Genomic DNA, 18,878 nt, shown 5'->3' on the forward strand with positions numbered 1-18,878 from the left:
AATTCCCAGACTCAAGATTCAAATATTATGTGCCCCCACAGGATGGGGAACCTGTGGCATTCCAGATGTTTGTGGGCTCCAGCTCCTATCATCCCCTGACCATTGGTCATGCTGGCAGCAAGGTCTGATGGGAGCTGTTCCCCATTCCTGGCCTTGAGAACATTTTTTTTTGTATTATTATTCCTGTGGCCTTTTCAGTGGTGGCTCCCTGCTTGTGAAATGCTCTCCCCGGGGAAGCTTGCCTGGTGCCCTCATTGCATATCTTTAGGTACTGGGGGGGGGATGTTCCTTTTTAACCAGGACTTTGGCTTTTAAATATCTACAGCCTTTGGCACAGGTGGGATGGGGTGTGTGTGTGGGCGTGTTTGTGTGTGTGTGTGTGTGTGTGTGTGTGTACGCACACACTAGTTTTAATGTACGGATGCAGGTTTTTTTTGCTAAAAATATTGTAAGTCGCTTTGAGTTGCTATGGCAAAAAGGTAGCTAATAAATTTAATAAATAATAACAATAAAAATTAGAGGACAACCAAACAAATAAATAATGGATAAATGTAAATAATGGATAAATAAGATGGGCGTCTGATCCGGCCGTTTTGGGGGATGTGTGTGTGTGTAGGGATCTAAAAGTAATCAGCAGGCTAATATATAAAAATGTAAACAATACTCTCCTGTGAAACGGTGGAAAGAGTGAAAGATGTCTCTGTGTGTATCGGGAGGGGAAAATACAAGAAAATTGCGCATCCATTTTTAAAATGCGGTATCTGCGGGACATATTACCAAGCCATGAATAATTGAGGGGTCTCCTGTAGCCAGTCGCCAGAGCCCATAAAAAAAAACCTCCTGGCGTGCGCTCCTTTCCCTGAGACCAGATAAGAATAGCGTTTAAACAGCCTGGCCGTGTTTTCGTCGCCACCTTCCCTCTTGGGGGCCGTGAGAAACTGGGGCCAGGGAGCCGAGCAGCTTCCTATCATTAAACCCCGATGAATAATTCAGGCAAAACCTCAACATCGTTTTTAATAAAGCCTGCGGTGTGTTTTAAACCGGAGGGGATTCGGAGCTGATCTATAAAAGTGAGTGGATGAGATGCTTTCTGGGTTGAATTGGAAAAGGGGAGTGTGTGTGTGTGTGTGTGTATGTGGTTTTGTTTTTGGTTTTTTGGGGGAGGGGGATGTAGACACAAGTAAAAGCTGATTATCCAAAATCAGGGAGGGGGCCTCTGTGTCCCTCCAAATGCTGGACTACAACTCCCATCATCCACCGGGCTATGGATGATGGGAGTTGTAGTCCAAGGACAGCTGGACCTCCCCCCTCCCCGATTTTCCTATCCATGGCTACTCTGGAGTAGCGTGACTTTCAGACACTCCAAGTGTCCCCATTTACTTCTGTGGGAGGCAGCTTGGCTAGCATTAAGCTATGAAGCTGCCACGGCATGCAAGCGGTTACTTGGAAGTATACCCCACTGAATTTTACGGGGCTGGATTTTTAGTAAAGGAACAAGATGGGACTCCTGGCACAAAGGATATGGTGATGTTTTCCATTTCGCCTCCCTGCTCTCTCCCACATCCCGATTTATCCCAAGTGATTTTAAATTGCTAATATCTGGAGGAATCGTCAGAGTGCTTTTGGTTATTGTTTTTAAAATCCGACTTCCGAATTTTCTTCCCCCAAACGGAGGGGGTGGGGATATAAAGTGTACCCGTTAAGAATGGGTGTCCAGCGCCTAGCACCGCGGGGGGGGGGGGAGAGCAGGGTGGCCAGGGAATTTCCAGGAGCTGAAGTGACACAGCTTTGGTTGGGGAGGGAAGAGTGTCCATCAGGTGCCATGCTTGAATTACAAGAGTTTTGTCCTTTAATTTTTCAGATCACCCAACTGAAAATCGATAACAACCCCTTTGCAAAAGGATTTCGAGATACCGGGAATGGGAGGAGAGAAAAAAGGTATGTATGAATACTAATCAAGTTTGGGGATTTTTTAAAAAAGCAGGACACCCCTTTCATTTCCTTTCCTTATCCTCCTCATGCCTCCAACTCCCCTCTTAGGTGTTGACCTGCAGATGTTTTGGAACACCTATAACCCCTAACCATTCGTTGGTCATGCTGGCTGCAACTTCTAAAGGGCCACCAGGGTTGGCCTGCCTTTGAGTTGCCTTTTGCGGCTGCAGTCTAAAAAGCCCTTGCTGGAAAGCAACCCCACTAAGCACACTGCACTTACTTCCAAGCAAACATCTGTGGGATTGTGACCTGCACCTTAACCTACAAATGTTTGCATGATAGTTATTAATAGCAACAGTAGCATTTAATGTGTTGTTCCACCAGCGTGCCCATTTATCAATTATTATTATTGCTACTACAGTCATACCTCGGTTTAAGTACACTTCGGTTTGAGTACTTTCAGTTTAAGTACTCCGCGGACCCGTCTGGAATGGATTAATCCACTTTCCATTACTTTCAATGGGAAAGTTCGCTTCAGGTTAAGTACGCTTCAGGTTAAGTACAGACTTTCAGAACCAATTACACTCATACTTTGGGTTAACTATGCTTCAGGTTGAGTACTCCACGGACCCGTCTGGAACGGTTTAATCCACTTTCCATTACTTTCAATGGGAAAGTTCGCTTCAGGTTAAGTATGCTTCAGGTTAAGTACGGACTTCCAGAACCAATTACACTCATACTTTGGGTTAAGTACGCTTCAGGTTGAGTACTCCGCGGACCGCCTGGAACGGATTAATCCACTTTCCATTACTTTCAATGGGAAAGTTCGCTTCAGGTTAAGTACGCTTCAGGTTAAGTATGGACTTCCAGAACCAATTACACTCATACTTCGGGTTAAGTACGCTTCAGGTTGAGTACACCGCGATCCTGTCTAGAACGGATTAATCCATTTTCTATTACTTTCAATGGGAAAGTTCGCTTCAGGTTAAGTACGCTTCAGGTTAAGTACAGACTTCCGGAACCAATTGTGTACTTAAACCAAGGTACCACTGTACTGTTATTAAATAATTTATCAAAGCCACAATAATAATCAGAATATTAATAACCATCCTAATAAAAACTGCACCATCAGCACGCTCATTATTATACTGATAGTCCAGTTAACAGAAACGACCATGAATAATCATAGGTGCATTGATGGTGCAACAATGTGTGTGTGTGTGTGAAAAAAAAAATACAGTATTCTTATTAGTGCCATCAGCATTCTTGGCACTTCTCAGAGTCCAGGTCTATGCCCAAAAGCATAATAAACTAAAATGTGACCCAGGGAAAGCAGAGGCAGGGTTAAGCAGGGGAGAAATACGTGGCTGTCTCAGTTCCATGGGTCTAGGTTTGGTTACAGGGGTGTGTGTGTGTGTGTATCTCTGCAGTTACCACTGAATAGCCAATGATCCCTTTCTCCGGCTGTTCCTCTCGAAACTGAAAAGGCAGAGACAGATGAGGCTCTGGGCACCCACCTCGCTGACCATCTGTTTCAAACTTAAGACTAAAGCCTGCTTTTTGTCACTGAAAGGAAACAACTCACTCTCCCCTCTTTGCGGATGTACGAAGACCAGTGCAAAGCAGACCGGGATGGGGCTGAATCGGATGCATCTTCGTGTGAACCGGCCCCAGTCCGGGAGTCACTCCACTCCCCCTTGGGCACAACTCCCAGTCCCCTGAGGCTCCACCGGAACAGCAGAGGTAAAAAGCTTCTGAATACCTTCCTCAAAATGGAATGGGAATGGGAATGGGAACCATAGTTTGTTCAGGGTGCTAGCAGCTGTTGCTCTGTTAGGGGAAAACTACAGTTCCCAGGATTGTTCCTTTTTTGGGGGGTGGGGGGATGTGCTTTAAATGTGTGATGTGGTGTGGTCCTGTTGAACTTCATGGGGGCTCTTTTTCCCTTCTGAAACTACAAAAGACTTTGATGTTGCTTTCTGCAGGCTGATCCTAGGCATGATTTACTTAGAAGTAAATCCTGCTGGCTTCAATGGGGCTTCCCCACTTTCCCCCAAATGATCCCACATAAAGAGCTCCTGGCCTTTCAAAGTGCTATCTTTTTCTCCAGGTTGGATGCAATGGGAAGTTTACTTCTGAGTAAACAGGTGCAGGGCTGGAAGGCATGCCCTTGTGTCCATGGGGTTGTATCTATTGATTAAGAACAAAATTAATATTTCCCCCTTCATTAAGAACTCTGAGTGCATTCAAACTAGTGCTTAACACATCTTTTCACAACAGGCTTGTGAGATTGCCAGTGTGAATATCATTCCCACATTACTGAGTGGGGTTACGGCAGCTATTTTACCTTCTTGTACTTGCGATCCGAATGATCAAATGATTTTTTTCTTTTAATCAGCAACAGATCTGGGGCTGGGGGGTTCAGATCGCACTGAACGATGCCTCATTTTAACCAGCATGTGCGTGGGTGTGCGTTAATTTAGCACCAAGCCGTGTCAAGGCCTTGAAAATCTTGGGTGGTACTACCTGTCTAGCATCAGCCATGCTCAGAGGAGACCCATTGAAATGAATGGAAAGGATTCATTTTTAGCTGCATACAAACCAGTGGCTCTGGGTTATTACACCTCAGAAAAGTGTGCTTAGAATTGCAATGTGGAATAGGTACCTGAAATGACATTCCCTAGGGCTAAACCCTTGAAACCTATGTAGGATTTGGTGCATTGCAGGGGGTTGGACTAGATGACCCTTGGGGTCACCTTCCAACCCTACAATCCCATGATTCTATGATAATTTAGGAACACAGGAAGGTGCTTTCTACTGATTCAGATCTTTGCATCCAGAACCACAGCTAAGGTTCGGTCTGTGATCCAATGCTCACTTCCTAGGAGGAATAAAAACTCTGTTGTGAGGCTTCATTCCATGAAAACCCATGTAAAGGATAGCACGAATATATTTCCCTGGGGGTAAACCTCATTTGAACAGAGTATCTAATCTAAGATATAAATCCTCAGGTGAGGAGTTTCTTATCAAGATTGCTGCGCTTAACTTAAGAACCAGAGTGGTTTTATTTTTATTTTTGGATTTTATTTCTGTCGAAAGAAAAAGCCTACTTCGATGGGCTTCTCATCAACTCAACTCTCTTTCCTCACTCCCAGCCAATAAAAATATTAGCTTAGAAAGAAAACTGGAGAGCTTTCAAAGGGGAGAGGAATAAAATAAGAAAAACATCATCACATTTTTAGTGATTTAGCTTGCAATCCCGCCCTCCCCGCCCCTTTTACAACCTGTAAATCAAATTTGCAAAATAGAAACCACTGGAGTTAAAAGGCAAGAGACTCAACAACGCAATCCTTTACGTGTCTACTCAGAAGTAACTCCCGCAGAGTTAAATGGGGCATGCGTTCAGGGAAGGAAATTTAGGAATTTGTTTCCTCAGACGTCAAGATTCAGATAAATCTTTTTTGTTATGGATTTGCAGCCTGATCTCAAGGACGAATAAGAAGTCATTTCCTTTGTTGCCTGCATAATATGCATGCATATTTAGAAGTATTTTTTATGGATATCAACACATTTTCCGAGTAAACATCATTTAGGTTCGGGATTAGCCCCATTGAATCTGGTGGGTCAGTTTATTTCCAATTCCATAAACAGATACAGGATGTTTTTATATATTTTCTCTCTTTGTTGCATCTTACCCGCTTGCTCTCCACTCCCAGCAACAAATACGATCCTTCTGACATCTTATTTTTCTTCCAATTACCCATTTCAACAAGGGCAATTTCCCCCATCAAAACAGATCGAATTTCTCTTCCAGTTGGGGGAAGGAAAGAGGGAGAGGGGAAGGCGCCCCTTCACTGTTTGTTTATAACTGTGCAAAATTATGGATTTTAAATAAAGTGGAGTAAGAACCCCCCCTTTTTTACGTTGCACGATAAGTGGATCTCAAGAGCGAGCGGTGTGTGTGTGTGTGTACTGTATATATATTTCTCCCCCGATCGCTTTGCTGGCGAGAATGGTCAGTGGCTGGGGCGAATGACCCTGTTCTCTATCGCCCCCTGGCAGCGGCTCTAAGCACACTTCATTTCCTTCTTCACCTGTATATATTTCTCCTCTCCTTTGAGGTTTTTTTTGGGGGGGGGCAGTCTCCTGCAGCGGCCTCAAATTGGAAGGTCAATCAGCTGCGCTGAATAAGCGATAGCTGATCATTTAATTTTTATTACAGAGCAGAAGAGTGTTTGTTGCGTCAGTCCACAGACCATAGCAGAATGATGGCTATCTAAAAAGAATCGAATATAAACAAATAGAAATGCCCATCTCAATATGGCTTCCCCTTCCCCTTATGTGTTGTGAGGTCTCTGTCTCTTGCAGTCCATTCTATTTTACACTAACTTGGGCTGTCATCCTGTGCTCCAAGGATGGGGACCCTCTGGGTGTCAAATGCGGCCCTGGTTGTGGAGCTGGACCAGAGAGGGGGTTTCAAGGGCCAGAGAGGTCTGGGGGCCATATTTGACCCCCAGGGTGGAAATCCCCCAATCCCTGATTTATTCCATTGTAAGTGGTTTCTTACTTCTTTGAATACAACAACATCATCCCCTTGCTAGAGATTTGGTTAATGTGCACTCTGATGATTCATAGGCAAAGGGAACTTCGAGATGACCTGTTTATGGAGCATCCACCTTGATTTGATTGCAGGGAGATTAGATTCATGCCTGCTATTTAATGAAGGTTTGTTCTGATTTGTTCACAGGGAGGTTAGATATAACATTGCATTCATCACACACTTTCCAGTGCATTCCCCCTCCCCATCACTTCCCTTCTTGCAAAAGAAAAAGCCTGATCTTTCGGGGGAGCAGGTTTATTGCATAAGACCTTCCAGTGTGCAACCTGAATATGACATTATAAAGTTCGCAACTTTTTTAGTTTGGAGAAAAGTCGAGCAAGAGTTGGGCATGATAGGAGTTTATAAAATTATATATGGCATGGGCACAAGTGGATAGAGAAAGGTTTCTCTCTCTCTCTCCAATTGAAATCATGGATATCCAATTTAGCTGAATGTTGGAAGACTCCGGACAGATAAAAGAAAGTCCTTCTTCATGCAGCGCAGAGTTAAACTATGGAACTCCCTCCCACAGGAGGCAGCGATGGCCACCAACCTGGATGGCTTTAAAAGGGGATTATACAGATTCCTAGAGGTTGAGGCTCTCTTTGGCTATTAGCCCTGATGGCTATGTCCTGCCTCCCCTGTCAGAAGCAGCAATGCTTCTGAATACCAGCTGCTGGAAGCTGGTTGTATGTTTGAAGGTTTGCCAGAGGCGGTCACTGTGAGAACAGGATTCTGGTCTCGGTGGGCCATTGGTCTGATCCTACAAGCTCCTCTTATGTTATTATGTGATTGAATATTGGAAGCAACCAAAGGTATATAAAAAAAACCCCAACAACACAAGAGCCCTCTTTAATTTTACTTTCCCTCTCCTTTTGCAGAAGACAAGGGCAGCGACCAAGAGCTGGAGAAGCTCCCCGAAGGGAAGAGAACAAGCCCTGACCCTGGGAACTGCAGCCCCCACAGCAGCCCCCGTTTGCAAGGTGGCGAAGAGCGGAGTAAAGAGAGAGCCGGCAAAGCCAGCGATCTCTCCAAAGAGAGTGCCGAAGGGGGCATTTTCAGTCCCCTGGGCTTGGAGAAAGACAAGGTGGAGGGGCGCAGGAAAGAGCCACCCCAGCCCTCTCAACAGCAGCAGCAGGAAGGATCCAAGAAAGAGGCTCCGGATTGCGCCACCCTGGGGGGCAGCAAGGAGTCATTTGCCCCGCTGATGGTGCAGACAGACAGCCCTCCGCACCTGAGCGCCGGGCACCTGCAAAGCCTGGCACTCTCGGGGCTCCACGGCCAGCAGTTCTTCAACCCTTTGAGCACCGGCCAGCCCTTCTTCATCCACCCGGGACAATTTGCCATGGCTCCCGGGGCCTTCTCTGCCATGGGCATGGGGCACTTGCTAGCATCAGTGGCAGGCGGAGGGAGCCTGGAGAATGGAGGCCTTTCTGCCTCGCAAGGAGCGGCTGGCACAGCCACCCCCTTCCCTTTCCACCTCTCCCAGCACATGTTGGCTTCTCAGGTAAGGTGGCAAGATGCGGCGAGCTGTTTTGGGAGGGGGAAATGGCTAATGGTGCTGAGATGTAATAACCTGGGCAGCCCAGTGCCCAGGTAGATCAATGTGCTTTGCCTTTAGGAGGCCCCAGGTTCACTCCGCACTGTCAGCTGCTGTGGCAACCAGGTAGCAGGTGATGGGAAAGACTGGAGACTCACTGCCAGTCAGAGAAGGCAGTGCTGGACTGGATGGCCAAACAGCCACACCTGCTATAAGGCAGGTTCCTACGTTCCTGCAGTCTTTTCCTCGGGCAGCATAGTTAAGTGTGAAGGCTGCAATCCTAGGCAAGCCCCTTTGAACTCAAGCAATGGGTTTACCTCTGAGTCAACAAGCACAAGGACAGGCTGCACCGAGGCTCAGTTTGTGAACCAGGGAAGTCTCTGCAATTCAAATCCGGCCCTTTGCCAGCCCTCCTGACTCGGTATTCACTCCTGCATCTGCAAAATGGGTATAATGAAGGACCATATGCAGTGGTTGTAAAGGCCAGCAAGGCTCTTCTTAAGGTGCATAGGAATGAATGAGCATATGTAGGCAAATGAGCTTTCTCTGTGTCATCCTTGCTGCCACACCGTCATATCTTGCACCTGGGGACTGTACACATAGGTCCTGTGCAGGATATGAGAGCTTTTGAGAGTTTGGTCCAGGCAACCGGCACGCTGACGCAGGAATTCTGAGGCAGTCTGTTCCATGGGCTTTTACTGGAGTCAGCTGAAGAAGCTGGTCCTTTAGGGCAAAAGGGGAACTGCCACACCAACCTCAACCTGCCTTTCGCCAGCCCCCACTTGCCTGCTTTCTTATTGACAACCAGACCAGGAGGTTGACCCTGTCTGACATCTCCTGTAGAACTCAGCTGGGTGGTGGATGGAGACAAAACTATAATTAAGTTGGCCACACCCTTCATTTGCTCTGGTGCCACCTACTGTGTTGACTCCTTGCGTTCTGCCCCACTTGTTCCAATGGGCACCAGCCACTGCAGCGGGTCAGGAAATTCTTCCTAATGTTCATCCCCAATCCATTTTAATTTTCATTCGGTTCCGTTGGCTTTTTCCTACCCTCTGGAACAACAGGAAACATGTTTGTTCCATCACCCACATGACACCCCTTTAAATACCTGAAGACAGCTATCATAGTCACCTCTTAATAATCTCTGGGCTAAAGACACCCAATGCCTTCGACCGTTCCTCATCTGGCTTGATCGCCACCATTACTGCTCTCATTAATGTAGGCACCCCCAAACTCGGCCCACCAGCTTTTTGGGGACTACAGTTCCCATCATCCCTGACCACTGGTCCTGTTAGCTAGGGATGATGGGAGTTGTAGTCCCCAAAGAGCTGGAGGGCCGAGTTTGGGGATGCCTGCATTAAGGAGCCTTGGATAAGCCTCTAAGGGAATTATTGGGACTTCAGTACACAACTGTTGTCATTAGGGTGCCCTCCTTGTTTGGGGGACTTTCCTAGAAGCACAAGACTGGGACATCATAGGAACATAGAAGCTGCCTTGTGCTGCATCAGACCACTGGTCCATCTAGCTCACTATTGTCTACACTGGCTGGCAGCAGCTTTCTCCAGGGTTTCAGGCAAGGGACATTCAAAGCCCTATCTGGATGTGCTGCTAGGGTTTGAACCTGGGAGTTTCTGCATGCAAAGCACAAGCCTTGTCACTGAGCTATGGCTTTTCCCCAGCAGGACCTGAAACAAGGCTGTGTGTTGAGTAGGGAGGGTGTGCTTGCTTTTTGCTTACGGGAAGAAGAAGAAAATACGTTTTAGGAAATAAGTGCCTTGTGTCTCTAACTAAGGGGTGTTTTATCTATCTGTTTGGGTTTGATTTGAAAATCGGAAGGGGTTTGTGTGTGTGTGTGTCCAGAATGCATTTAACTGAATTCGGACTGGGTGCCGAGTGCTGCCCTGTCGAGACTGATGGGGAAGAAGGCAGGAAGATGGTCAGCAGATGAAGCTAGAGCCAATTACAGGCAAGACCCGCTCCCTGATTGGTAACAGGCAGGAGAGGGTGGACTGAGGTCAGGCTGCGATTGATGGAGCAGTGGCCCATTTGCCCTACTGGGTATATTACACTGAGAGGGGATAAGGCTTTTGCCAGAAGGTGAACCTGCCAGTGCTGGGATGCCCTTCAATAATTCTGGCTTGTCACCTGGTCACCTGCAGCATATAGATTTTTCTGCTAGCCGTAGTCAGGGGACCTTTTGTAAAATAGAAGATGACGAGTTGTGGGTTTTTTTTTTTTGATGTGCTGCAAAAGACTACTTATTGCAGCAACGTGCAGACAGGCAGGGCTAAGTACATAAGCTCTGCAGTTGGGTCAGGCCAAAGGAGGACCCGTGAAGCATCTCTTTCTCAGATGCCTCTTCCAGGAACCTCACTGAGCCCCGCAGTGGCTCCCCCTACTTTGATTTCCCAGAGGCATCTGAGATTGGAGGCAGCCCATAGTCATCATGGCTGGTAGCCATCAACAGACTTCTCCCCCAGGAATTCCTCCAAGCTGGTGGTCACCACAGGATCTTGTGGGGGCGCATGCCAGAGTTCTAACTAGGAGCTGCGTTGGTCATTATTTTTATTTTATTATTTATACCCTGCCCATCTGGCTCGGTTTCCCCACCACTCTAGGCGGCTTCCAACAATTACCAACATACATTAAAATATCACAGATTTTCCCTAAACAGGGCTGCCTTTAGATGTTTTCTAAATGTCACGTAGTTGTTCATCTCCCTGACCTCCAATGGAAGGGCGTTCCACAGGGTGGGAGCCACTACCGAGAAGGCCCTCTGCCTGGTTCCCTGTAGCTTTGCTTCTCGCAGTGAGGGAACCGCCAGAAGGCCCTCGGCGCTGGATCTCAGTGTCCGGGCTGAACAATGGCCACTGAACAACAAAAGTCTTGTTACTTTTGTTGTCTTGCAAGGGCTGAAGGCCGATGTGCATTTCTGGGGCCTTTGCCATTCTCAGCTGCAGTCAAGGTTGATCCTATTGGTCTTTGATCTGCCATCTGGCCTAGCCTCCAGCCGACTCAGATCTAGAACCCATATTTAGCCTCTGCACGTGGCACACTTCCATTTCGAGTTTATTTTTGCAATATGAGTATTTATTTCCGCTTCTCTCTCATCCTCCTCTTATATTCTCGCAACCATTCCCTGCCATTCGTACTCTTATCTGCCCTGGCCCCCCCCTCTACATAATAATTAAACAGAAAAGAAAATAGCAGACCCACCTTGGCTTCCTCCACACCCTGTTTTCAGAACCTGGTGGTCTAACTCAAAGGTGCACAAACTCAGGCCTGGGGAGCAAATGCAGCCCTGCCCTCCAGGCTACTCTGCCTGGCCCTCAGGACTCTCCCTAGGCCACACCCTCTCTCCCTAGGCCACACCTCCTTCCCCAAGCCACACCCTCTCACTGACCCTGCTTTGCACCCTGAGATGATTCTACTCATCTTTAGGAGGACAGGAAGCAGAAGTATAATGAGGCAGACCATTGGTTCCTCTTGTTTAGTTTTGTCTTGTTTTCTTGTGCTAGTTTTGTATCCAGAATGGCTACTGGGATACTATTCCTTCTATATTTCCAATGTTTGGGTTGTGAGTGCCGCTGTGTATAGAGTCAAAGTGGAACCACCCACCCACCCACCAGCAGGCACAGAGAAGCCTCAAGGCTTGCAGAATAACAAAAATATAGGGGGGGGGATAATGATGGATGAACCCAATGAGGATTGAGCACGGTCAGCAGCCACAGAATGCAGACTGAGTGTTGGTGGGGGCACTGGAAAGCTGTGAAGGGGGGAGGCGGAATGGAGTGCGGTAGAGGAGGGCATGGCTGGCTGACTAGAACACTGGAAAAGTGCACTCTAAACTATCATTTTTGTTGCAGGTCCCACTTGAAAACATGCAATCTGTTCTGACATGCCTGCTGTTTATATGCTGGAGGGTGCCCCATTTTGAGAATGTAATTTCAGAACTGCACTTGTGAATCCCCCCTATGCATATCCCCCCCCCAAAAAAACCAGAGCCATCAACTGATTTAAAGAATTGTTAAATGAGCTTTCAGCCAGTTGGTTTTATTTAAATAAATTTGCACACTAACCACGATTAACGTCTAAGATAAAAGGGACCTATCATGGTTAGTGTGCAAATTTATTTAAATAAAACCAACTGGCTGAAAGCTCATTTAAAAATTTAATCAATAAAAGAGTCCACTAAATGTTATAAAGAAGGGCCATTATATTTCTGTATTACAGTATCAGATTGGAACCAACCCGAGATAACTCAGATGTATCCCCTCCTAACCCATGAACAGGCTGAACCTTGCAGAACCCATTTTAAAATTGTATTTATTTATATAGGGAAAAATTATAAACTGCTTACGTTGAACTCCTTGCCTGTTGATATCAGGCAGGCTTCTTCACTGCACACTTTTCAGCACCTACTAAAAACAGGAATGATACAGATATTTAGAAAGTTAATGAGAGTTTTCATATGTTTTTAGTTTATTGTCGATATTTTTTGGGGGGGAAAGTTTTAATTCATTGTTAATTCCTCTTATTGATGGTTTTATTGTTTTACCTTTTTTTGGTAAACTGCCAACTGACAAAATGCTTCTATTAGTGAAGATGATGTACAAAAATACAGTCATATTAAAGGAAATAACTTGCATGCATGTGTACCTTGGGCATACAAATCGCACACAAATTAGGTGAAATTCACACAAAAATGGTGCCTGAAATTTTGTTGCGGCCATTGAACTACATTGCAAGCCTTTAGAGAATTGGGCAGATTTTTAAGATTAGCTGCAGCTCAGTTAGGAAGCATGAGTTAAAGGTGGTTGGCATTATTCTCCAGATTTGGCAATGCTGTTTACCAGCCAAACAAACACGCGTGTGCATGCATGTGGGGTATATATGGGAAAGTGCATGGAAATATGGGAATTACTCTCAAAACTACATATATCAAGAATAGCAGAAATGCATCTCTTAGGTCGAACGCTCATAACAACTTCATGCAGATGTGTTGTTGATTTTCAATGCACTCTGATGGGATAATCTGAAAAAAAAATATGAGAAGACTGAGAGGAACTGAATTTTACAGATTCAGGCATTTTCACCTGGACTTACAGAAAGAACTTTAGCTCAGTGGTAGAGCATCTGTTCTGCATGCAGAAGGTCCCAGGTACAATCCCCTACCATTTCTGAGTAGGTCTGGGGGGGAAAAGACTCCCTCCTTGAAACCCTGGAGAGATGCTGCCAGCCAGTGTAGACAATACTGTTGGCCTGACTTTATCTTTCCAAAGCAAGTTCCTTCTTGTTGTTTTTTAAAACCTCTTTTTCAATATTCGTTGGTTAATCAAGGCATTTATTTATTCATCCTTTCTGCATAAAATTTCAAGCCTGCTTTATCTGCTGACGGATCTAGTTGTGCTTTTAATTATACTGCAACCCAAAGTGCATTTAAGCAGCATTTAGTATCTAGGCAGGAGATTTTCCTGGATTGAGGCAGAAGGGAAGTTGCACAACGTCATTTAGACAAAAGGTGTGTGGGAGGGGGTGGACAACAAGCTGGACCCATCATGTTTCTAGTCTCTAGTTTCTAGTCATGCTTTAAAAAAAAATTTGAAACTTTCCAACATACTATACAGTAAAAGCCAAGAACAAGACAAATACACGAAAAATAGAAAGGAAGACCGACCAACCAAAAACAAAAAGAACAAGTTGAAAAAAGAAGGGAACAAGTGGGGGGGGGCTCTATTGGAAGCACATCTTAACCCTTGCCTCCCACAAAAGTTGGTGAACCCTTCCAACTCAACTGGGAAGTTTCTCTTTCTTCTCCCAGCATCCCACCCTGGGAGATCTTCCCTGTCCTTCATCCTCCATCCATCACCTTCCTGTGTGTATCCTCATTAACACACAGCGGAGGACATCAAGAAATCAAAACACAATTATAGATCGAAGTAGCGGAAGACGGCAAAAGCTAGAAAGCATTAAAAATAAAAGAGAGAGCTAAGAGAGAGAAATAAGGGCTTCTGATTCTCTACCTGCCATTTATGTATATAAAAATCATTCAAAATGTTCACTCCAGGAACAGCTGTGTTCATCTGTTCCAGAGGCAACTAATTCTAGTTTCCTCGGAATCCTCCTCCCTGCTGGCTTCTACAAGGACAACACAAAGGAGGAAGGAGCTGACAGGCGGGACCCCCTCCTGGAATGGTTATAAGGAAGGAGGGAGGCAGACTGAGCTTTGGGGGTGGGGGCTGCTTTGGACTAGACTGTACCGTAAGCCTGTGCTTGTTCACCAGTTGCATAGCCCCTTTTGTTTGTTATCCAGAGCAGCATAAGCAGAAAGAAAAGAAAAGAACGATACAATTCCCTGCCCCAAAGAGTTTGCAAATTAAAAGCGGACCGCAGTAGAGAAATAAGGCTGGATATGCCAAATGTGCAACAAACTCTGCGTCGGCAATATAAAAACAACAGAAGAATAAACATAATAAGCAATGAACAGAAGTACAAAAAAAGCAGCACAGTATATCCGAGACAGACTTAATATTAAGTTGGAAAAGTCCTTAAGACAATGTGGACTTCCATGTTGTAATATGAAGAGGGAGTCCTGTGTGTCTGTATTTGCTGTCCCTAAGATAAAATCTCAGTTAACTGTGTAGAACTTTTCAGGGCCCTCCAAGCCCTGGCGACAGGTAAAACAGAAATTGACTGATTTGTCCATCTCAATAATAATAATTTTATTATTTATACGCCGCCCATCTGGCTGGGTTTCCCCAGCCACTCTGGGTGGCTCCCAACAGAACATTAAAAACAGAATAAAACTTCAAACATTAAAAACTTCCCTAAACAGGGCTGCCTTCAGATGTCTTCTAAAAGTCAGGTAGTTGTTTATTTCCTTGATATCTGGTGGGCGGGCTTTCCACAGGGCGGGCGCCACTACCAAGAAGGCCCTCTGCCTGGTTCCCTGTAACCTCACTTCTCGCAGTGAGGGAACCGCTAGAAGGCCCTCCTTGGTGCTGGACCACAGTGCCCAGGCTGAACGATGGGGGTGGAGATGCTCCTTCAGGTATACTGGGCCAAGGCCGTTTAGGGCTTTAGAGGTCAGCACCAACACTTTATTGTGCTCGGACACGTACTAGGAACCAACGTAGGCCTTTAAAGACCAGTGTTATGTGGTCTCGGTGGCCACTCCCAGTCACCAGTCTAGCTGCCGCATTATGGATTAGTTGTAGTTTCTGGGTCACTTTCAAAGGTAGCCCCATGTAGAGCGCATTGCAGTAATCCAAGCAGGAGATAACCAGAGCATGCACCACTCTGGAGAGACAGTCTGCAGGCAGGTAGGGTCTCAGCCAGCATACCTGGTGGAGCTGGTAGACAGCTGCCCTGGACACAGAATTGACCTGTATGAATTTTAACACCAAGAGGGCAATAGATAAAACATGCTAAGATGTGATCATGCCTACATGGAGCCAAATCTGTTTGCTGTAATTTAACACAATTTCTTTGCTTGTTCCTTTCAACTCTGTAACCGGTGGTTTATGTGAGCTGTGAAATTCCGTAACCTCCTTTTTGTCTTTCCTTGTTCCCAGGGAATCCCTGTGCCTACTTTTGGCGGACTCTTCCCTTACCCGTATACTTACATGGCGGCGGCAGCTGCCGCAGCGTCTGCCATGCCGGTGACCAGTGCCGCCACTGCCAGCTCGCTATCCCGGAACCCCTTTCTGAGCAGCGCCCGTCCTCGCCTGCGTTTCAGCCCCTACCAGATCCCGGTCACCATCCCACCAAGCACCAACCTCCTAACCACTGGCCTGCCTACCAGCTTGAATGCCAGCTCAGAAGGTTCAAAGCCCGGAAGCAGCAGGGAATCCAGTCCGCTCTCGGATCTACCCGTTCACAAACCCAGCAGCCAACGGGCCTCGTTGTCCCCTAAAGGGTCCTTAAAGGATTCCATCAATGAGCTCCAGAACATCCAGAGACTGGTCAGTGGTCTAGACACCCAGAGGGAAGTCTCTCCCGGAAGGGAATCTCCTAAGTGACTTAGCCTTGGGAGAGGCAGCCCCTCCAAAAGGGATCAGGAGATGCTGGGGGGAAAAGGTGTGTACAGCACAGTATAAATATTTATTTTAAGAAAAGGAGGAGGGGGGGATTTAAGGTAAGGGAGAGTAAGGATGAGGGAGCCCAGGTGTGATGCACTACAGAGGCACCCAGGTGGAACAGGGGAGGAAGGAGATAGACTCCATCATTTGAACATCACCTCTTGGTAAGAAGCATGGGAGAATTTTGGTGCTGACCTGGGTTCAAGGAGGTCAGTCCCCACAACCACATCTGCCCCCAAATGCACACATGTCTCCTGGTTCTGGTGGTTGTAGCAGGATATATATAGAGAGAGCTGTGGTCATGGAAGGGTATGATTCAGGCCACCTACTCCTATAGCTTTTTAAAAAATAAATAAATAAAAATCAGCACTGTTGGAAAAGGCATTTTGCTACTTTCTACCTATAAGGATGGAATTTCTGAAATGCGGACATTGTTTTCAAGCAGGAACAATGGGGAGAAGAATTTTTCTTTCCTCTTAAATCTACAAACTCTGGCCGACTGAACACTGGACATTCATTTGGGGCGCAGTACATAAGAGGACAGCAGACTCCTGAGAGTTGACACCCAGCTACCCACCTTTCTTGGGAAGCCATCAAAAAATCATCCACAGTGATCTTTAGAAACTGGTACAGTCAGTGTGATTGACTTTCTTTCTTTCTTTTTTCTTGAACTCAACCTGTGTACCAGAAAAAAAAAAATTAAAAGAAACATAATATTTATGGAATAAATGGTAATTTGTGTAAATAAGCTATACGAATCCCAAAATATGCAAAAATTGGTATTAATTTATTCAGAGTTGTACATTGGAGTGTACATAATTAGAGTTTAACTCGTCACATTTCATTGTTTTGTTTTTTCATTTTACGTGAGCATACATATTGTAAATGAAGACCTATTTAGCTCTTTGTGAATGGAAGAAAATATTGGGTTTTCTTTTTGACTTTTGTGTCTAAAAAAAGGCTTACCCTGCCTGTTCAAAGACAATCGTGCCATCAGTACTGCTCTGAAGACATGGGGGGGATTAAATCCTTTTTACAGGGACTCTACAGGGAACAGCGTCCCCTCCCAGTATATAACCATTGAAAATGAAATTTTAATGTTGAATGAATGGGGCAGGGGAAATCTCTTTTGGAGCGTGGGGGGTATTAAAAAAAAAGCAGGAATAAACCTCAGGTTTTTATTTTTCACTCCAGAACAACAAAAAAGGAAAAGAAAAAACCTTTAAAACTATACTAAAATTTAAAATATCACATGGACAGTGTGCTATATATTGTTTTAATTTTTTAATGACATGATTAGAAAAGTGCTGGTTATTCGGGTATCTATCTGTTCAATTTTTTTTGATGAGTTCTCTCACATCTTTCAATAAAAAATATTCAAAGAACAAACCCCTCCCCTGATTCTCTCTCTCTCTCTCTCTCTCCTTCACACAGAGAATCTAGACAAATTCTGGATCTGACAAATGGTCCACAGAGAGAATGTCCCATTTCTCTTGGTGGCCAACACTGTGCCTTCAGGTATAGGAGGCATAAGCTAGGCCTGAAGGCTTCAGCACTTTCCCATCATTGTCTGCCTGGCAACCGGCACTCAGTGATATACTTCCTCTGAAACTGGAGGTTCCACACAGCCATCACAACTACCGGTAGTAGCCATAAGCCATCAATAGGCTTATCCTCGATGAAAGAATTGGAAGCCCCTTGGGACTCCAACTCCCATCAGCCCCAGGCAGTGCAGCCAATGCCATGGGTAGGGGAATTATGGGAGTTGTAGTCCTGCAGCGGCTGCTGGGCAACAGGTTCCAGAGAGACATTGGCTTTTAAAAAAAGTGGAGGCAGGGGGTTAGACCATTGGTCAACCACATCTCATGATCACACCATCCACAAATTAAACCTGCCTTTTGTGGAGAAAGCCTTTCTTTCGCCTTAACTTGGCACGATATAGAATTATTTTATTTGGTATAAAAAAATTCAGCCTGGGATATTCTATAATTCAATTTATAACCTCCAGACCTGCAGCAAAAAAACACCCGCCGTACATTAAAGGCATTGCAAGCCAGTATATGTATTTTTGGAAGACAGTCCTAAAATGGCAGAGTGGAATATTTCTAAAATGCTGCTACCTCCCTGTTATGTACTGAGCTGAATCCTAGAACAATAGGATTCAGAATCAGCGGGAGCTACCCAATCCAACTCCAGGTGGAAGTGAATCCGCAACCTGATTGGCCTGCTGGAGCAGCCAATCAGGCGGCTGGCAGAAGTGAATCTGCTACCTGATTGGCCTGTAGGAGCAGCCAATCAGGCTGCAGGCAGAAGTCAATCCACAATATAATTGGCCCACAGGTGTAGCCCTGAAGTAGCCAATCACGCAAGGCCCATTGTGTAAATAATGTATATAAGCAGATGGTTTTGGGAAAAGAGCCATTCGTCTTCTCTTCTTCTCCTTGATGAATATGAGCTGAATAAAGAGCATGAAATTCACTCTCGACTCCGAGTATATTTCACTCCCCATTGGGCCTCCCTGTCTTCTGCCCCACCAGACTCATTGGGCACCAACAATCACTGATAACTGCCCATCAAATTTTATTGGATGACCCCTGAATGCCAGTATTATGAGCAAGGAAGGAGAAAGGCACCTCTCCTTGGTCTATTAGTCAAGCATTCTGCTCTCACGGCACAATTTCAGTGCCCCTGTGATTGGGGTCGCCCTGAGGCATTTTCCTGC

At 45.7% G+C, this 18,878-nt stretch overlaps 1 protein-coding gene across 1 annotated transcript in view; it reads left to right on the top strand.

Moving 5' to 3' along the window:
• Positions 1–17,545, top strand: part of TBX2 (T-box transcription factor 2) — a 35,074-nt gene extending 17,529 nt beyond the window's left edge. The window contains exons 4-7 of the mRNA XM_035139564.3: positions 1,862–1,938; positions 3,506–3,675; positions 7,414–8,039; positions 15,650–17,545. Of these exons, the coding sequence (XP_034995455.1) occupies positions 1,862–1,938; positions 3,506–3,675; positions 7,414–8,039; positions 15,650–16,096 (1,320 nt within the window). The 3' untranslated portion in view covers positions 16,097–17,545. The remainder of the gene's footprint in view (positions 1–1,861; positions 1,939–3,505; positions 3,676–7,413; positions 8,040–15,649) is intronic.
• The last annotated feature ends 1,333 nt before the right edge of the window (positions 17,546–18,878 follow it).

Source organism: Zootoca vivipara, chromosome 14 (genome assembly GCF_965207765.1).
Source record: "Zootoca vivipara chromosome 14, rZooViv2.hap1.1, whole genome shotgun sequence".
Classification (NCBI taxonomy): Eukaryota; Metazoa; Chordata; class Lepidosauria; order Squamata; family Lacertidae; genus Zootoca; species Zootoca vivipara.